At 32.1% G+C, this 15,296-nt stretch overlaps 2 protein-coding genes across 2 annotated transcripts; one reads left to right on the top strand and one right to left on the bottom strand.

The window, feature by feature from the left end:
* The first annotated feature begins 3,359 nt into the window (after positions 1–3,359).
* Positions 3,360–3,931, top strand: LOC127121303 (NAD(P)H-quinone oxidoreductase subunit 1, chloroplastic-like). Its single transcript, XM_051051838.1, has one exon. The coding sequence runs from the start codon at positions 3,443–3,445 to the stop codon at positions 3,929–3,931; it is 489 nt and encodes a 162-aa protein (XP_050907795.1). The 5' UTR covers positions 3,360–3,442.
* Positions 3,932–13,342: 9,411 nt separating this feature from the next.
* On the bottom strand, positions 13,343–13,960 carry LOC127122586 (NAD(P)H-quinone oxidoreductase subunit K, chloroplastic-like). The gene is made up of 2 exons (XM_051052894.1): positions 13,823–13,960; positions 13,343–13,732 (listed from the first exon to the last, which is right to left on the bottom strand). The coding sequence occupies exons 1-2, from the start codon at positions 13,958–13,960 to the stop codon at positions 13,343–13,345; spliced, it is 528 nt and encodes a 175-aa protein (XP_050908851.1).
* Positions 13,961–15,296: the final 1,336 nt, after the last annotated feature.

Below are 15,296 nucleotides of genomic sequence, written 5' to 3' on the forward strand. Positions count from 1 at the left end.
ATGGTATCTAACACTTGTTGTTCATAAGCAACATCGATGTTCCATTCTACAATGGATTCTCCTGAATAACTATCGATGTTCCATTCTACAATGGATTCTCCTCAATAAAACTACTCCTTTCTTTAAATTACACATCAGCAAATGACGGTCTAGGATAGTAGTTTCGGGTTTTAGGTTTTAGGGCTCTTCCACCTAATCTACTCACCATATTATCAAATTCTTCTTCCTGAGATTTATCTCTCCTGAAGAATTTCCCATGTTTAAGGTCCTTAATTTTTCAACTAATTCTTTTATCTTATGGTTAGCATCACGACCTAAACTCATACCCTTTAGCTCTTATTTAGAAGAAGTATGGTAATGATATATAGCTCGGGTAGGGTCTATTTTAAAGTTTTTAACATCCTTAGGTTGGGGGACATAACTTTCTATTATGTTTAATTATTGGGAAATAGTGTGAATTATTTGGTTTGAGTAATTTATCTGACTATGCATATTATTTATGTCTTTCCTATGTTCTATAGGATTGGTAATTGATTTAAAAGGAGAAACCTATATTTCTATGTTTTCTTTGGAAGGGGTAGTTTTTATGGCTTCTAAAGGTGGATGAATGGATTCTATTATATCTTTTTTAACAGTATTCTAATTAGTACTAATTCTAACATTAACATCTAAGTACATCTTAACAGGAAAAGGATTTTCTATCCTTTCTTCTAAGCAAAGTAATTCAATGAAGGAAAATTGTTATCCAAGACGCAATGGAAATTAAAGATTTTTCCTTTAGTGATCCTTACGAATGGGCATGATCAGTGATAGAAACCGTTACCTCTTATGGAAATTGAAACCTTTGATGCAGATCTAAGGAGTGATCACGAGCTTTGAATGGTGACAACGCCTCTACTCAGTCCACACGAACGGATTCATTCAGTCTCAGTGTTAGCTGCTACGAATGAAGGCTTTGAGAGAGAGAGAGAGAGAGAGAGAGAGAGAGAGAGAGAGAGAGAGAGAGAGAGAGAGAGAAACAAATTTTCATCTAGTCAAATGCTTCTTCGCAAGGGTTCTATTTATAGAACCACCTGTGTGGGATGCAAGCTAAAAGGCTCACTTAAGTGTATGTGGCTCATATCTTATGGTATATCGAAAATCACTTAAGCGTGTGATACCTTACCATATTTCGTATTCTACTTAAGTGCATCGTACCTTACGATGTTCTACAATTCACTTAAATGCACTGTACCTTATAGTGTTCCTTATTTACTATATCTCTCATCAATCTGTCCTTTTATGTGTGACCCTGTAGGTTTTCGCGACATTGACAATTATATTAAATCATGTATTTAATGTAATAAACAGTGAGCAATATCTAGCAACACATTACTGCTACCCAAGACACGAAAATGTCATGTGCTATGACAAATCCTTTTTGTGATAATACTTGTGTGTACAATTACCCTTTTTGCCCTTATGTCTATATTGAATACAAGGCATAGACCGTGTCATCCTTGTCCAGTCCAATATTGGACCCTTAGACATTTATCCTGTTACGCATGATGGGAAAATTCCATCTAGGTCACTCATGTCACTCATGTCCCTCAGAATGGAGTACCCATCAACTGTCTTTATGGTCATCTATTTACGGACAATGTTTGATCAACAATAAAGCACTTGACTCTACATTTAGGGTCCATAGTGGTTTCAGGTCGAAGGGTGGTATACACCACTATCACCATGAGAATAACTTATGACATTTTGCATAACATTCTACGTAGTATTCTCATAGCGGGTCAATCCAATATAAATATTACTCCTAATATTCATACATATGTTTAAGACTTGATAACTCCTTATCCATGATCCATGGGATGTGATCATCAGTCTATATACATAATAGTCTTAATGCTTTAATGTTATCCCACTTCACAATAAAGTTCGACTACAAATACTTTAAGAATAATGTCCTTATGTTTAATGGGATCTCATGATTAAGTCACACTTGATACATTAAACAGACTAGTTATTCTATGGACTTTATTAAACAAATATAATAAATAAAATTCATTTTATTATTAATAAATAATTCGATACAAGTACCAAAAGTATTGACCTCTAGGGCTTACATTAACATTCAAACCATGTAAAGAAATAAACATTAATCTCATGATTTTCTAAAATTTTGTAAAAATTTTGTAAATACATTTGAGTATGATTTTTAGATAAATATGAGAAATACCAATTTCTCTTCTCTAAATTATACTCAGACTCAAAATCGGCTTTAATCCAGGCTTTGTCAATGATAAATGGCTCTTCTTTGATAATAACTCATAAGATTTGAGACTCAGTTGGAGATGGTGACCTAGAAGACCTCTCCAAGTAAATTGGTTGGGGAATTATATGAGCAAAGTTTACTCATGCAAGGTTAACTCTAATGGTTGAATAAATAAAATGCCTAACGTTGGATGTCGACCCAATGCTACTAGACTGATTGTAACAAAAGGATTTGCTTATATTCGTTTGAATCCTGACTGATCCATCAATATCCTGAATAACATCTCTAATAGATATGACTTCAATCTTTTCAGATTCAACCACATCTTGTAAAATCCCTTCCTGAGGGAATTTGTCAAAAATATTAGAAGCGATCAGAATCTTTGGGGTCATAACATTAGATCTGCTAAGATTGACTTCAATAATACATGTTTCATTTCTAGGAGTAGTTTATGTAAAGGTTTTATAGCTCTTTGGATTAATCCTAGATGGATATAACAATATCCTCCACTAACATGATTTTCTAACAACTTTCTATTTAACAAAAAAATGGTTTCATGTTGATTGCATATAGATGTAGCAGATACTGTAGTATGAATAATTTTTTGACTATAAAAACAAACGTGCTAATTTTATAAATTTCTTTTAATTTGTAATAAAGAATTGACTTAAATGGTCTTTTGGTCCTTGTAAGTTGACATGTTTTTGTTTTTCGTCCTTGTATCATTTTTTTCTTCTGAATAAAGTCCTTAAATGTTGAATTTCAGTTGGTTTTAGTCCCTAAAGTTAAAATTTGTAGGAAAATTCGCATGTTTGCTTCGGATTTTCCTGCGGATTTTAACTTTAGAGATTAAATTCAAAAGGATTTAAATATTCAAATATTCTTTCTAGGAAAAAAAGATACATGAACAAAAATAAAAAATATGCAACTTACCGGGATAAAAAACTATTTAAACCTAAAGAATTTTAGAACTTTATGTGAGAATTGAGGCCCCCAATGGAGAATTAGGAATTTTTCTAATAGGAGATTAGAATGGTTTTCCTTGGAGATGGAAAATCCGTCCACCTGGTTTTATCAATTTCCAAATTCTTCCTCAATTAGTTAAAAGAATGAAATTGGTTGATATTATGACAATACTAGGTAGCATAGATATCATTATGGGAGAAGTTGATCGTTGAAATGATAATTGATACAACGAAAGTCCAAGATATAAACTCCTTCTCCAGATTGGAATCTTTCAAAGAGGTATATGGAATTCTATGGATACTTGTACCAATTTTGATTCTTGTCTTGGGAATCTCACTAAGTGTACTAGCAATTATATGGTTAGAAAGAGAAATATTTGCAGGGGTACAACAACGTATTGGACCTGAATATGCTGGTCCTTTTGGAATTCTTCAAGCTCTGGCAGACGAAACAAAACTACTATTCAAAGAGAATCTTATTCCATCTAGGGGAGATATTCGTTTATTCAGTATCGAACCATCCCTATCAGTCATATCCATTCTAATAAGTTATTCAATAATTCCCTTTGACTATAACTTTGTTTTATCTGATTTAAATATAAGTGTTTTTTTATGGATTTCTATTTCGAGTATTGCTCCCATTGGACTTCTTATGTCAGGATATGGCTCAAATAATAAATATTCCTTTTCGGGTGGTCTATAAGTTGCTGCTTAATCGATTAGTTATGAAATACCATTAACTTTATGTGTCTTATCAATATCTCTACGTGTGATTCTTTAAAACCGAAAAAGCTATTCGATGCTATTACTATGCTCCTCTCTTTATAGTATTATATTTCTATATAGTACTATATAGGAAAGGAGGCTAATAAATTAAATAGAAACCTTCATTATCCTTATTTTCTTTTTCATAGTTCTGATTGAAGAACTAAATTAGACAGTTATATGAGTGAAATAAAATAGCTTCTATTTAATCTAATTTCATAATACTTTATTACTTCTAGTAGTATGATGATTTGAATGAAAGGGCAGTAAAAATATGTATTCTCATTTTCTATGTATAAGAATGAAATAAAATGATAAACAAAAGAGCTCATTTAACCCAAGATTGGATAATTTGTCATCCTGTTTTGAAGCGGTCTCAAAAGACCAACCTTATTGAGTTTTAGTTACCATTTGTATGAATTCTCATAGATATATAAAAATAAGGAGAAATAATAAAAAAGAGTGGATGGTTAGAAACACCAAGATACACAAAGGATTAGTAATACAGATTTTGTAAATTATCCAAAAGAAAATTTACGCAGAATATAAAAAGAATACTAATTAGGGCTTTAAGTTGGTAGAAAAAAGAAAGCAGTACTCCCCACAACTCTGATCTAGAGTATGCTTCCATCCACTCACTAAATAAATTACTATCAGGAACGGAAATATCCTTTAAAAAAATTGCAAGTCCCTTTTTCATAGCACAAAAAAGAAGAATAGGAAGAAAAAAAATAAGAAATCAAAAAGGAAAAATAGATTTCTCTTTCGTTTTTGATTTATTATATCCATATTCATGGAGATCAAATTCACATCATAATTAAGAAGTAAGAAACGAATGTGTAATTATTTTTCGTCATTCAAAATCACGAGGATTATTGAGAATTATAAAAGAGTATTTTATTGAAGAATTCAATTATTACTCAACAAATATTTTTTAGGGATGATATCAATTCAGAAGTGCCTTAATTGGATATTTTATTAAAATAGATTTCTCTTTCTTATTTCGTTATTTGCAGAACAGACAGAATTGAATTGGTCTAATTCAAAACTGTTCGATAGATTTTCATATTCTATATCTTAGGGATATATCAAGAGATAAATAATCGACCTGGTCCTTAGATTTACTTAAGGCTTTCCAGGAGTCGTATGAGGTGAAAATCTCATGTACGGATATGTAATAGAGATGGGAACAATAATGTTATCACTGTAAGACCCCAATTTTGTCCCTAAGATCCCTCATGGCATCATAACATTGCATTTGCAAAGCCTCAAGGATCATGAGCATCTTGGTTCCCTTAGCCTTTGGGTGGGATCCCTTGTGAGTGGTTTGAGATCACCAAGCATGATTGAATTGTATATCATGGCTTTTCTTATTTTGTTTACTAACCAAAAGCACAAAAATTTGTCACTAACATTTCTTGTTTGTAGCTTGAGCAGTCACAAGGTCAAAAGCTTCTAGATGATCCTTTGTGCAAAGATATGGCCAAGAAAAGATGAAAGCAAGCATGGTAATGGTTCCCAAAGCTCTCATTCATCAAATATGCCTCCCAAGTATCTCAATTCATCATTTTGATCAAAGCAAGTCAAAGGGTTTGAGTGTTGTTTCTCAAGGAAACCCTAATTCATTTGTGTACTACAATGCCTTGCTAACGAAGCAACCTCAGTCCATGATCAAATACAATCAAGGTAAGTTCTTTAATTCATCATTTCATGCATATTTGAACTTATTTGAGTATCCTTAATCATCAATTCATCAAGATATGAGTTGTGGACTTGAGAAGTTGATCAGTCAATTCATCTGACTATTTTGAAATGCACGGAGACCTAACTTTTTATGTGTTGGTCAAATGGAGATGATTCCAAAATAAAAAATGTTCTTAAGATCAATAATGAACAACTTTCATGTTCATCAAAAATTGATTTGAAGCTTGGAAGGTCATCATCCATCCCAAGACATTATAGGTCATTTTGATTGAAACCCTAATTTTAGGTCAACTTCCCAAGAACATAACTCATTCATTTTTTATGATTTTGAGGTGGGATCAAATGCATTGGAAAGCTTAAGATATCTAATTAAAATGTTATGTTGAACAAAAATTCATAATCTCAAAGTAAATACATGTGATAATGCAAAACATTATAGGTCACTTTGGACCAAATGCATTGAAAGGCAAAAAAGTCCAACTTCAAGTGCCCATAACTCTTTCATAAAAAAATCCAAATGATGCAAAATTTAAGTCCATTTTTATTGTCTTGAGAAGATCTACAACTTTGATGTTGGAGGTTTTTTTCATTTGGAGCTTTCATCATTGAAACAGAGGGGCTTGAACTTTGGCCAAATTTGGAAACTTCACTTTTGCATATTTTGCACCTTACACTTTAAACTCAAAATTCATAAATTTCCACACTCCAAATGAGTTTTGGTCCAACATAATATTTTTTCCTTATGTCAAGACCTTTCCAATCATTACCTACATGCCTATGTTTTAATTTTTCAAGTGGGATTTTCGAAGAGGTGAAGTTTTTGGTCAAATTATGCATAACACATCAAAACTCATTACACAAGCTTATGCATTGCCAATTACACGTCCATTTCAAGTTGTTTGGTCATCAGCATGCAAATGCATTTGAGTTTGGGCCTGCTACATGATCATGCAAGCCCATGCAAGGAATATCCACTTGTCATGCACACGAGGAAACTCACTTGCTCAGCCAATGCCAACTATAAATAGAGGTGCATACCTCCATCAAATCTCAACCTAAAGGCGCCCGATATGCTGCACAACTGAATCCATAGCCATTACCAAAGGAACTAAGTTCAATTCTCTTCAATTTTTCAGATCTAAAATTCAACTAAATTTGGTTGAATCTTTAGATCTAAAGTTCCTAGACCTTCATTATCCAGTCCATAGAAGTTCTGTTTGGCTAAAGGAAGTAAGGAAGCTAGCTCAAATCTCCACAATCCAAAGGTGATCTTCAACTGGTTTTTTCTTCGAAACTCATTAATCTTTGATCCATTTGCCTGGCTATTGTGTTGTCTGAAGTCCTCTTCATAGAGGCAATTGTTTTGAGTGCTCAATTGTTGAAATCCATGAAGTTCAGTATGAACACCATGATTTTCTCTCTTTGATTTCTCTCTCTATGAGGATCTAGAGGAGAAACCAATGGTACAGGGGTGATGTACATCACCCTGGCTTTCCAATGATATGAGGATCGCTTCATTTGGTTAAGTTTTTATTGTATGCAATTTTGGCCGGAATCTTCATGCTCGTTGGAGAAGACAGTGGCCCTGGCCACCATCCCTTTGCCAGATGGATTGTGGACCGTGTGATGGCATCTCCAGATCTAATCTCAACAGTTCATTCTTATGACTTTTAATAATGCATTGTGTTATGCTTTGACTGGAGACTACCATGAGCGCGCGCATGTGGAGCGTTTGATCAGCCACGTCAATTAATGAGGCTTGATCAGACGCTCCTGGTTTTTTTGATTTTTCTAATTTCTGTTTTAATTTCTTTTATTTCCTTTATTTTCAAAAATTCATAACTTCTTTATTTTAAATCCAAAAAATATGGGACCAGTTGCATTCTTCTCCATTTAAATTCTAGTTTCTAAAAATGATTTTTAATATTTTTTATTTTTTCATTTGATATTTTTTGTGAATTTTCTCTTTTCTGGTTATTTTTAATTCATTTTAAATAGTTTTTGATATTCAAAAAATACAAAAATATTTTCCTAACCTATTTGAATGATGATGGATCCATGAAAAATATTCTCATCAATTTTTTTTATTGATTTTGAGATTTATTTGAGATTTTAGTTCAATTAGGTTATTTTTATTCATTTTTAATTGATTAAAAATAGTTTTTGACTTTTAAAAATGCTGAAATTTTTTGTCAAACTTTGTTTGACCTTGTTGAACTTAGGATAAATCACTTGGACTTTTCAAAGTTGATTTGAAGTGATTTTGAAGTTTGACCTCTCTTTAATATTTTAATTCAAGTTTATTCTTAATATTAAAAAAAATGCCAAAAATATTTTATTCATTTCTTGACTTCCAATCTTCATCTCACTTCTGTTTTTGAGTGTTTGACCATGATCCTCAATATCATTGGTCAACATTTGTTGATTGGTACATGTTATTTCATTTAGTGCACTTTAATCTTTCCATTTTCTTTTCCATTATTCATGTCCTTCTTCTTCTTCTTTTTTCCTTTTGATCAATGAGTTAAAGGTTGATAAGTTAGTATTGATTAGGGAGGCTTAATCTTTCTTGATCCAAATCTAATTCATCTTGATCAATTGATCAAGTGAATGGCTTTGCATTAAGGATAGGTTGTTTTCTAAATCATGCAAAAGACTTAAACCAATACAAGATCAATTCTCTTTTTCTTTTGGCATGGCAAGTTGTTGGAACTTGGTTCACTAATCAAGACTTTTAACTTGTGTTGTTGCCTACATTATTATTGACCGACCTCAGATAGTTGTGACTTCTACATAAGTCCAATTACGATTGCTTAACATAGCGCTAAATTTGCCTTATGGCACACTAACTACTAACCACTAACCATTAACATTTACTTTTTGCACTTTACATTTATGCAATTTATCATCCTTGTACATATTATTCATTTGCTTTTTCCTTTGCTCATTGGAGCACATGTTTATGTTAATGTCATTTGCCTTTTGCTCACTTGAGCATATAATTGTACATATATCTTTTGTGTTTGTGTTTTGTCTGTTTGATTGTGAACCAAATGCAAAGAATTGGCCAATATGGACTTAGACTTTAGCACTTTACCCAAGCTAATGGAGTCAAAGAGCAACTAGGCCTCATGCCTTTAGAGTGCTTAAATGTCAAAGAGAAACTAGGCCTCATGCCTTTAAAATGCTTAAAGCTTGAAGATGAACTTTGAAAGGACCATACTCTAAACTCCCTCTTGTCCATTTCTTTGATTGTGAATAGAACCTTTTGATGTGTGTTTTCTTGTGCTAGGGATTCCAACTTGAGCCTAATTGAGGAACCATTACCATGAGCTTCTAAGAGAAAGAGATCCAAAACACCTTGAAGAGCCTTGTCCAAGAATTCATTAATTGTTGATTGCTTGAGTTTATGCTTTGTGTGATTGCTTATTCCAAAGGACGGGAGCTACTTGGATCATCAATATGATCTCAAGAGAAGAACTCCATTTGTGGTTTTGTTTCTTTTCCCTCATATCTTGTATGTTTAGGACTTTAGCCATTCTTCTTCTTCTCCCCACTCTAACCCAAGCCAAACTTTTGTGCAAACATTTAACACTTGTTTTCAACATTAGAAACCTAAGCCTTATGCTTTTGATTTTTTAAAAACTCTCTTTTCATAATACTTATTTTGAATTGAATCTTTTAATCAACTTTGACCATTTTTGTAAATACTCTCATTGGTAAATATAACCCATTCAAATATCTTTTTGTGGTTTCAATGGCCACTTTCTTGATCAAAACTTTTCATAACCTTTAGCTATTAGGTTTGAGTTATCCTTGAGGTAGATGTAATACTCTCATATATCCTTAGTGATGGACAATGAGTCTTCCATGCTTATTATAGGGTTAACCCCTCACTAGCATGTTGAAGCTATCCTCACATGGTGGATTTGTGGTTTTGGGATTGAGTTTTCTCCCTTGGATAACAAAAGACCTTAAGGCTTTTGGACCAATCAATTCACCAACTCATTTTGAGATTTTTACCCCGAACTACGAGGTTTTGATCCTAATCTTTTTTTAAGATGGTACGTAGGCAATGGGTTCATCCATTCAAACACAAAATGTAAATAAACTAGTATATTCTCTTCTCATCTCTTCAATCATGTTTGCACAAATAAATTTTTCACAAAAATACCAACCTTACAACAAGTATAAAAAGGGCTCCCTATGAGTACCTAGGATGTTTTGGGTGCTTAAAACCTTCCCATTGCATAACCAACCCCCTTACCCAGATCTCTGACATTTTTACTAGTTTTTGATTCGATAAAACTCTTAGGTTTTTGTTCGCTTTCTAACCATTCCTTTGGATAAATAGAAGTGTGGTGGTGACTCGACTTGTATGGTTTACCTTGGATTTAGTCAATATCTCTAATAGTAACGAATACCCCGCTACAATCACCGACTAGTATTGTCTAACAGTTTAAGTACATTTGATATAGTTGATGTGCAATCAAAATATGGTTTTTGGGGTTGGAATTTGCGGCGTCAACCTATGGGTTTCATCATTTTTCTAATTTCTTCGCTAGCAGAATATGAAAGATTACCTTTTGATTTACCAGAAGCAGAAGAAGAATTAGTATCTGGTTATCAAACAGAATATTCAGGTATTCGATTTGGTTTATTTTACATTGCTTCCTATTTAAACCTTTGAATTTCTTTATTATTTGTAACAGTTCTTTACTTGGACGGTTCGAATATTTCTATTTCGTACATATTTGTTTCTGAATTTTTTGAAATAAATAAAACATACAGAGTTTTTGGAACTACAAGTGATCTCTTTATTACATTAGCTAAAAGCTATTTTTTCTTATTCATTTCTATCATAACAAGATGGTATTTGCCTAGGCTAAGAATGGATCAATTATTAAATCTTGGATGGAAATTTCTTTTACCGGTTTCTGTAGGTAATCTATTATTAACAACTTCGTCTCAATTGTTTTTGTTGCAAAAGAAAGATGGATCTTTTATATTCATTACTTGTCTCAAATAAGAGAAAGAAATCAAACAAAACTATATTATTCATAGATATTTACGATATGTTCCTTATGGTAACTGGGTTCATGAATTATAGTCAACAAACACTACGAGCTGCAAGGTACATTGGTCAGAGTTTCATGATTATCTCATCTCACGCAAATCGTTTACTTGTAACTATTCAATATCCTTATGAAAAATTAATCACATCAGAATGTTTCCGCGGTCATATCCATTTTGAATTTGAGAAATGCATTGCTTGTGAAGTATGTGTTCGTGTATGTGCTATAGATTTATCTGTTGTTGATTTGAAAATGGAGACAGATATCAAAAAAAATGCCTGCTAAATTACAGTATTGATTTCGGAATCTGTATTTTTTGTGGTAACTATATTAAGTATTGTCCAACAAATTGTTTATCAATGACGGAAGAATATGAACTTTCAACTTATGATCATAATAAATTGAATTATAATCAAATTGCTTTGGGCCATTTACCAATGTTAATAATTGATGATTATGCAATTCGAACAATTCATATAAAAAAGACAATTTTTTATAATTAAATACAATTCTTAAAAAAAAGAATATTCTATATATAAATCGATAATATATAGAATATATAAATAGGATAATCGAAATAAAATATTTTCAAAAATTGTATAAAAATGAATAATATAGACAATATCAAATTAGAAATATTCTATAATTATTAGAGAACTATATTATTAACTAGAATATATCAATATGTATATTAATATATATTATCAAAATTGAAAATCTTATTGAATTTCAATAATATTTTCAATGTTATATATGTTATATCTACCTTTATACTTTAGTTTTAATATCGTTTCAAACTACTCTTTCGTATAAAAAGTGGAATGACATTGATTATATAACCCTAACTAGATCAATTTAAACTACTTAGGTTTTTCAATGCAAAGAAAAATTGAAGTATCTTTTCCGGGTCATATCAATAAGGTCATGAAATTTCTATTTCTTTGTCTTTTTTTTACATATAATGGATCTGCCTGAAACGATGCATAATTTTCTTTTAGTCTTTCTGGGATCGGATCTTCTATTAGGAAGTTTATGAGTGGTATTACTTACCAACCCCATTTTTTCTGCTTTTTCGTTGGGACTGGTTCTGATTTGTATATCTTTATTATATATTTTAGCAAACTCTCATTATGTAGTTGCATCACAACTACTTATTTACGTAGGAGCTATTAACATTTTAATCATATTTGTTGTGATGTTCATGAATAGTATCGAATATTACCAAGATTGAATCTTTGGACCGTAGGGGATGGAATGACTTTGATAATTTGTAGAAGTATTTTTATTTCACTAATAACTCTTATTTCAAATACATCTTGATACATAATTATTTGGACTACAAGACCAAATCAGATTATTGAGCAAGATTTGATAAGTACTAGTCAACAAATTGGAATTCATTTATCAATAGATTTTTTTTTTCCATTTGAACTAATTTTAATAATTCTTTTAGTTTCTTTGATAGTATATATAGTCCAAATAATTGTGTATCGTGATGTGTCTGAAATAATAGTTATTAGTGAAACAAAAATACTTGTACAAACTATCAAAGTCATTTTATCCCCTACGGTCCAAAGATTCAAATCTTGGTAAGTGAGTCAATAGATAACTTTATTCTATGTTTCACAAAATTCCAGATCCTATTTTTAGGATCTGAATAAAAACGGAATCTTACTAGAAATATATTTCTAATATAGACTCATGATTCAATTCTTTTTTTTTTTGAAGTTAAGTAAGAAACTTGTATTTGGTGAATTCAATTCCCACTCTTTTTTGTTTGTCCATTCCTTCACTATGTATCTATTTCGACATAAACAATAAGGAATCAGACTCTAGGAAAAGACAACTTATCCTTCCTAGAATCTTGTTTTCCCCTTTTCTATTTCTACTTTACCTAATATTTTGTACCTTCCTATTTTTTAGGTTTAATATTGAGTTAATTCTATTAGAAATTCTAAGATTTCTATTCTAGAACATGAAAATCTAAAAACAGCGACATAATCATATGGTTTGAATTAATTCTATAGTCTTCTTCACAATATACATACTATGACTGACTAATTGTACGGTACAAGGAATTCTCTAAATATAGTATAAAAAAACTAGAAAGAACCAATGGTCTTTACAAAATTTATCAATAAAAATGAAGTTCTTTTTACCGGCTTAATATGTTGATAAATTCACATTCCTAAAAATTCATTTCGGACAATTGAACCTTCTCAAATTGTTTCTTTGTAAGAACCAAAAAGATTTGTGCCAAAATAATAGATGCCAAGAAGAGCAAGAGACCTTGGACACGTAATGGATCTTGAAGCACTATTTCTGCATCCTCATGAACAAATCCACCCACATTGGGATTACTCGTTAATGGTTGATCAAGTTTGATAGATTCACCCTCTGAAACAAGAAGTTTTTGGTCCTGGTGTTATAATATCAATCACTTCACGTCCATCTGATGCATCTACTATCGTTATTTCATATCCACCTTTTTCTTTTCGCATTATTTTGTTTACTACACTTGTTGTTGTAGCATTAGAAACATTATTATTACTCTTGCTTCCTATAAAGATTTAGTAAACATACCTCCTGAACATACCTCCTGTAATTGTACAGGCTCCCATAACAATAACATATTTTGGTTCGGGAATTTGCTCATATAATCGAACTAAAGAAGGAGTTGTTTTCATAGTTACGGTGCCCGCTGTTAAAATGAGGTATGCCTTCCTAGGACTAGAGCGGGGTACCAGTCCATAACGATCGAAGTTAAATCGCGATCCTATTAGTGAAGCAAATTCAATGAAGCAACAACTAGTACCATAGAGAAGTGGCCATAAACTGGATAGTCTTAACCAATTTGAAAAATCATTTAATGTAGTAGAGATAACTGAATTTTTGGTTTTTTGATCAAGTAGGGGAAACTCAATGGAATTCATAAATGTCTCAATGTTTTGTTTAATTGTCTAAATATTCAAGAATTAAGACCATTCTAATGCTCCCTTTCGCCATGCATAAACTAAACCAACAATTAGGATAAGCACAAAGATGAAAGCTTCTAGAAATATGGATACCCCCAATACATCAAAACTCATTGCCCATGGGTAAAGAAACACTGTTTCAACATCAAAAACAACACAAACTAGAGCAAACATATAATAACGGATTTGAAATTGTAACCAAGCATCGCCCATCGTGTCTATTCCAAATGCATAACTAGAAAGTTTTTCTGGCCCTTTCCTAATTGGAGCTAAAATTCTAGAAATTAGAAATGCCAAAATAGGAATCAAGATCGATATTATTAGAAATGTCCAAAAAATATCAGATTCATAATGCAAAAACATACATGTACTTCTATATGAATGTGGAAAATATACTGGATTCATATTAATTCTTAGTTGATTTGAATTGAAAATTTCCAATTCTTAGATTCATTAATCTAATCTAAATCGAAATGCTTTATATTTTATTAAGTTTACATTATTTTTAATAAAATTGAAATTAGTATCTGAGTATACTAATATCATTGTTGGAAATCCCTAAAAACCTATGGAGAATTTCAATCAATATTGATGAACAAGATTGTTATCACCCACACAATAGCAATGAAAATAAAGAACAACGGAGAAAGAAAGAGTGTAAAGACCGGTGAAGGAGAAGAGTAATAAAACTTTGTAGAGTTTCTCTCTGCCCACAAACTGTGGAAAACTTCTTATTCACGTTACAACTGCAAAATACTGTGAATACAATGTTATGAATACTCTATTTACCTCATTACAAAAAATAAGGGTCACTCCCTCTATTTATAGATTTAGGTTAACTTGGACTTCAAGCCAAAACCCAAAACTATAAAAGCCCAAAATAGCTAACACTACTAGAATAAGCATAGCTGGTTTGATACTTCCTTACACTGTCGAGCAACCTGCTTCGACACAAGGAATTACAATTCAATACACCACCTGATTCATTGTGCCTAAGTTATCTACATTCATCATAGCTCTTAGTCTTCTGAGCACTTTGACCTGCACTCCATTCATAATGATGTCTACAATCTGATTCTCAGTTCTACAGTGTTCCACATTCACCTTCCCATCTGCTACCTGCTCTCGAAGATAATGGAACATCATTTCTATGTGCTTGCTTCGACCATGTGCTATCAGATTCTTCGCCAAATTGATAGCTGACATGTTGTCGATCTTCATAGTAATTGCTCCATGAATCTTCATTGTTATCTCTTTGACCAGATTCACCATCCATGTTGCTTGACATGCACAAAGAGAAGCACCTATGTATTCTGCTTTGCACGATGATAATGCTACTACTGGCTCTTTTCTCGAACTCCAAGCAACTGGTGCACCACCTAGCATAAACACATAACCAGTTGTGGATTTTCGATCCTTAGCATCACTACACCAACTTGAGTCGGTGTATCTCACTAATTTGCATTCTTTTCCTTCATCAGCTGCAGGAAACAAAATTCCATAGTCGAAAGTTCCTTTCAGATACCTTAGTATCCTCTTTTCCTCTGCT

This window comes from Lathyrus oleraceus, chromosome 2 (assembly GCF_024323335.1).
Source record: "Lathyrus oleraceus cultivar Zhongwan6 chromosome 2, CAAS_Psat_ZW6_1.0, whole genome shotgun sequence".
NCBI lineage: Eukaryota > Viridiplantae > Streptophyta > Magnoliopsida > Fabales > Fabaceae > Lathyrus > Lathyrus oleraceus.

Excerpts from the sequence above, each read along its gene's own strand:
- LOC127121303 (XM_051051838.1), top strand. The coding sequence starts at position 3,443 with ATGATAATTGATACAACGAAAGTCCAAGATATAAACTCCTTCTCCAGA.
- LOC127122586 (XM_051052894.1), bottom strand. The coding sequence starts at position 13,960 with ATGGGCGATGCTTGGTTACAATTTCAAATCCGTTATTATATGTTTGCT. Across the intron at positions 13,733-13,822 it reads GGGTATCCATATTTCTAGAA|ACAATTAAACAAAACATTGA; the intron begins GCTTTCATCTTT and ends TTGAATATTTAG.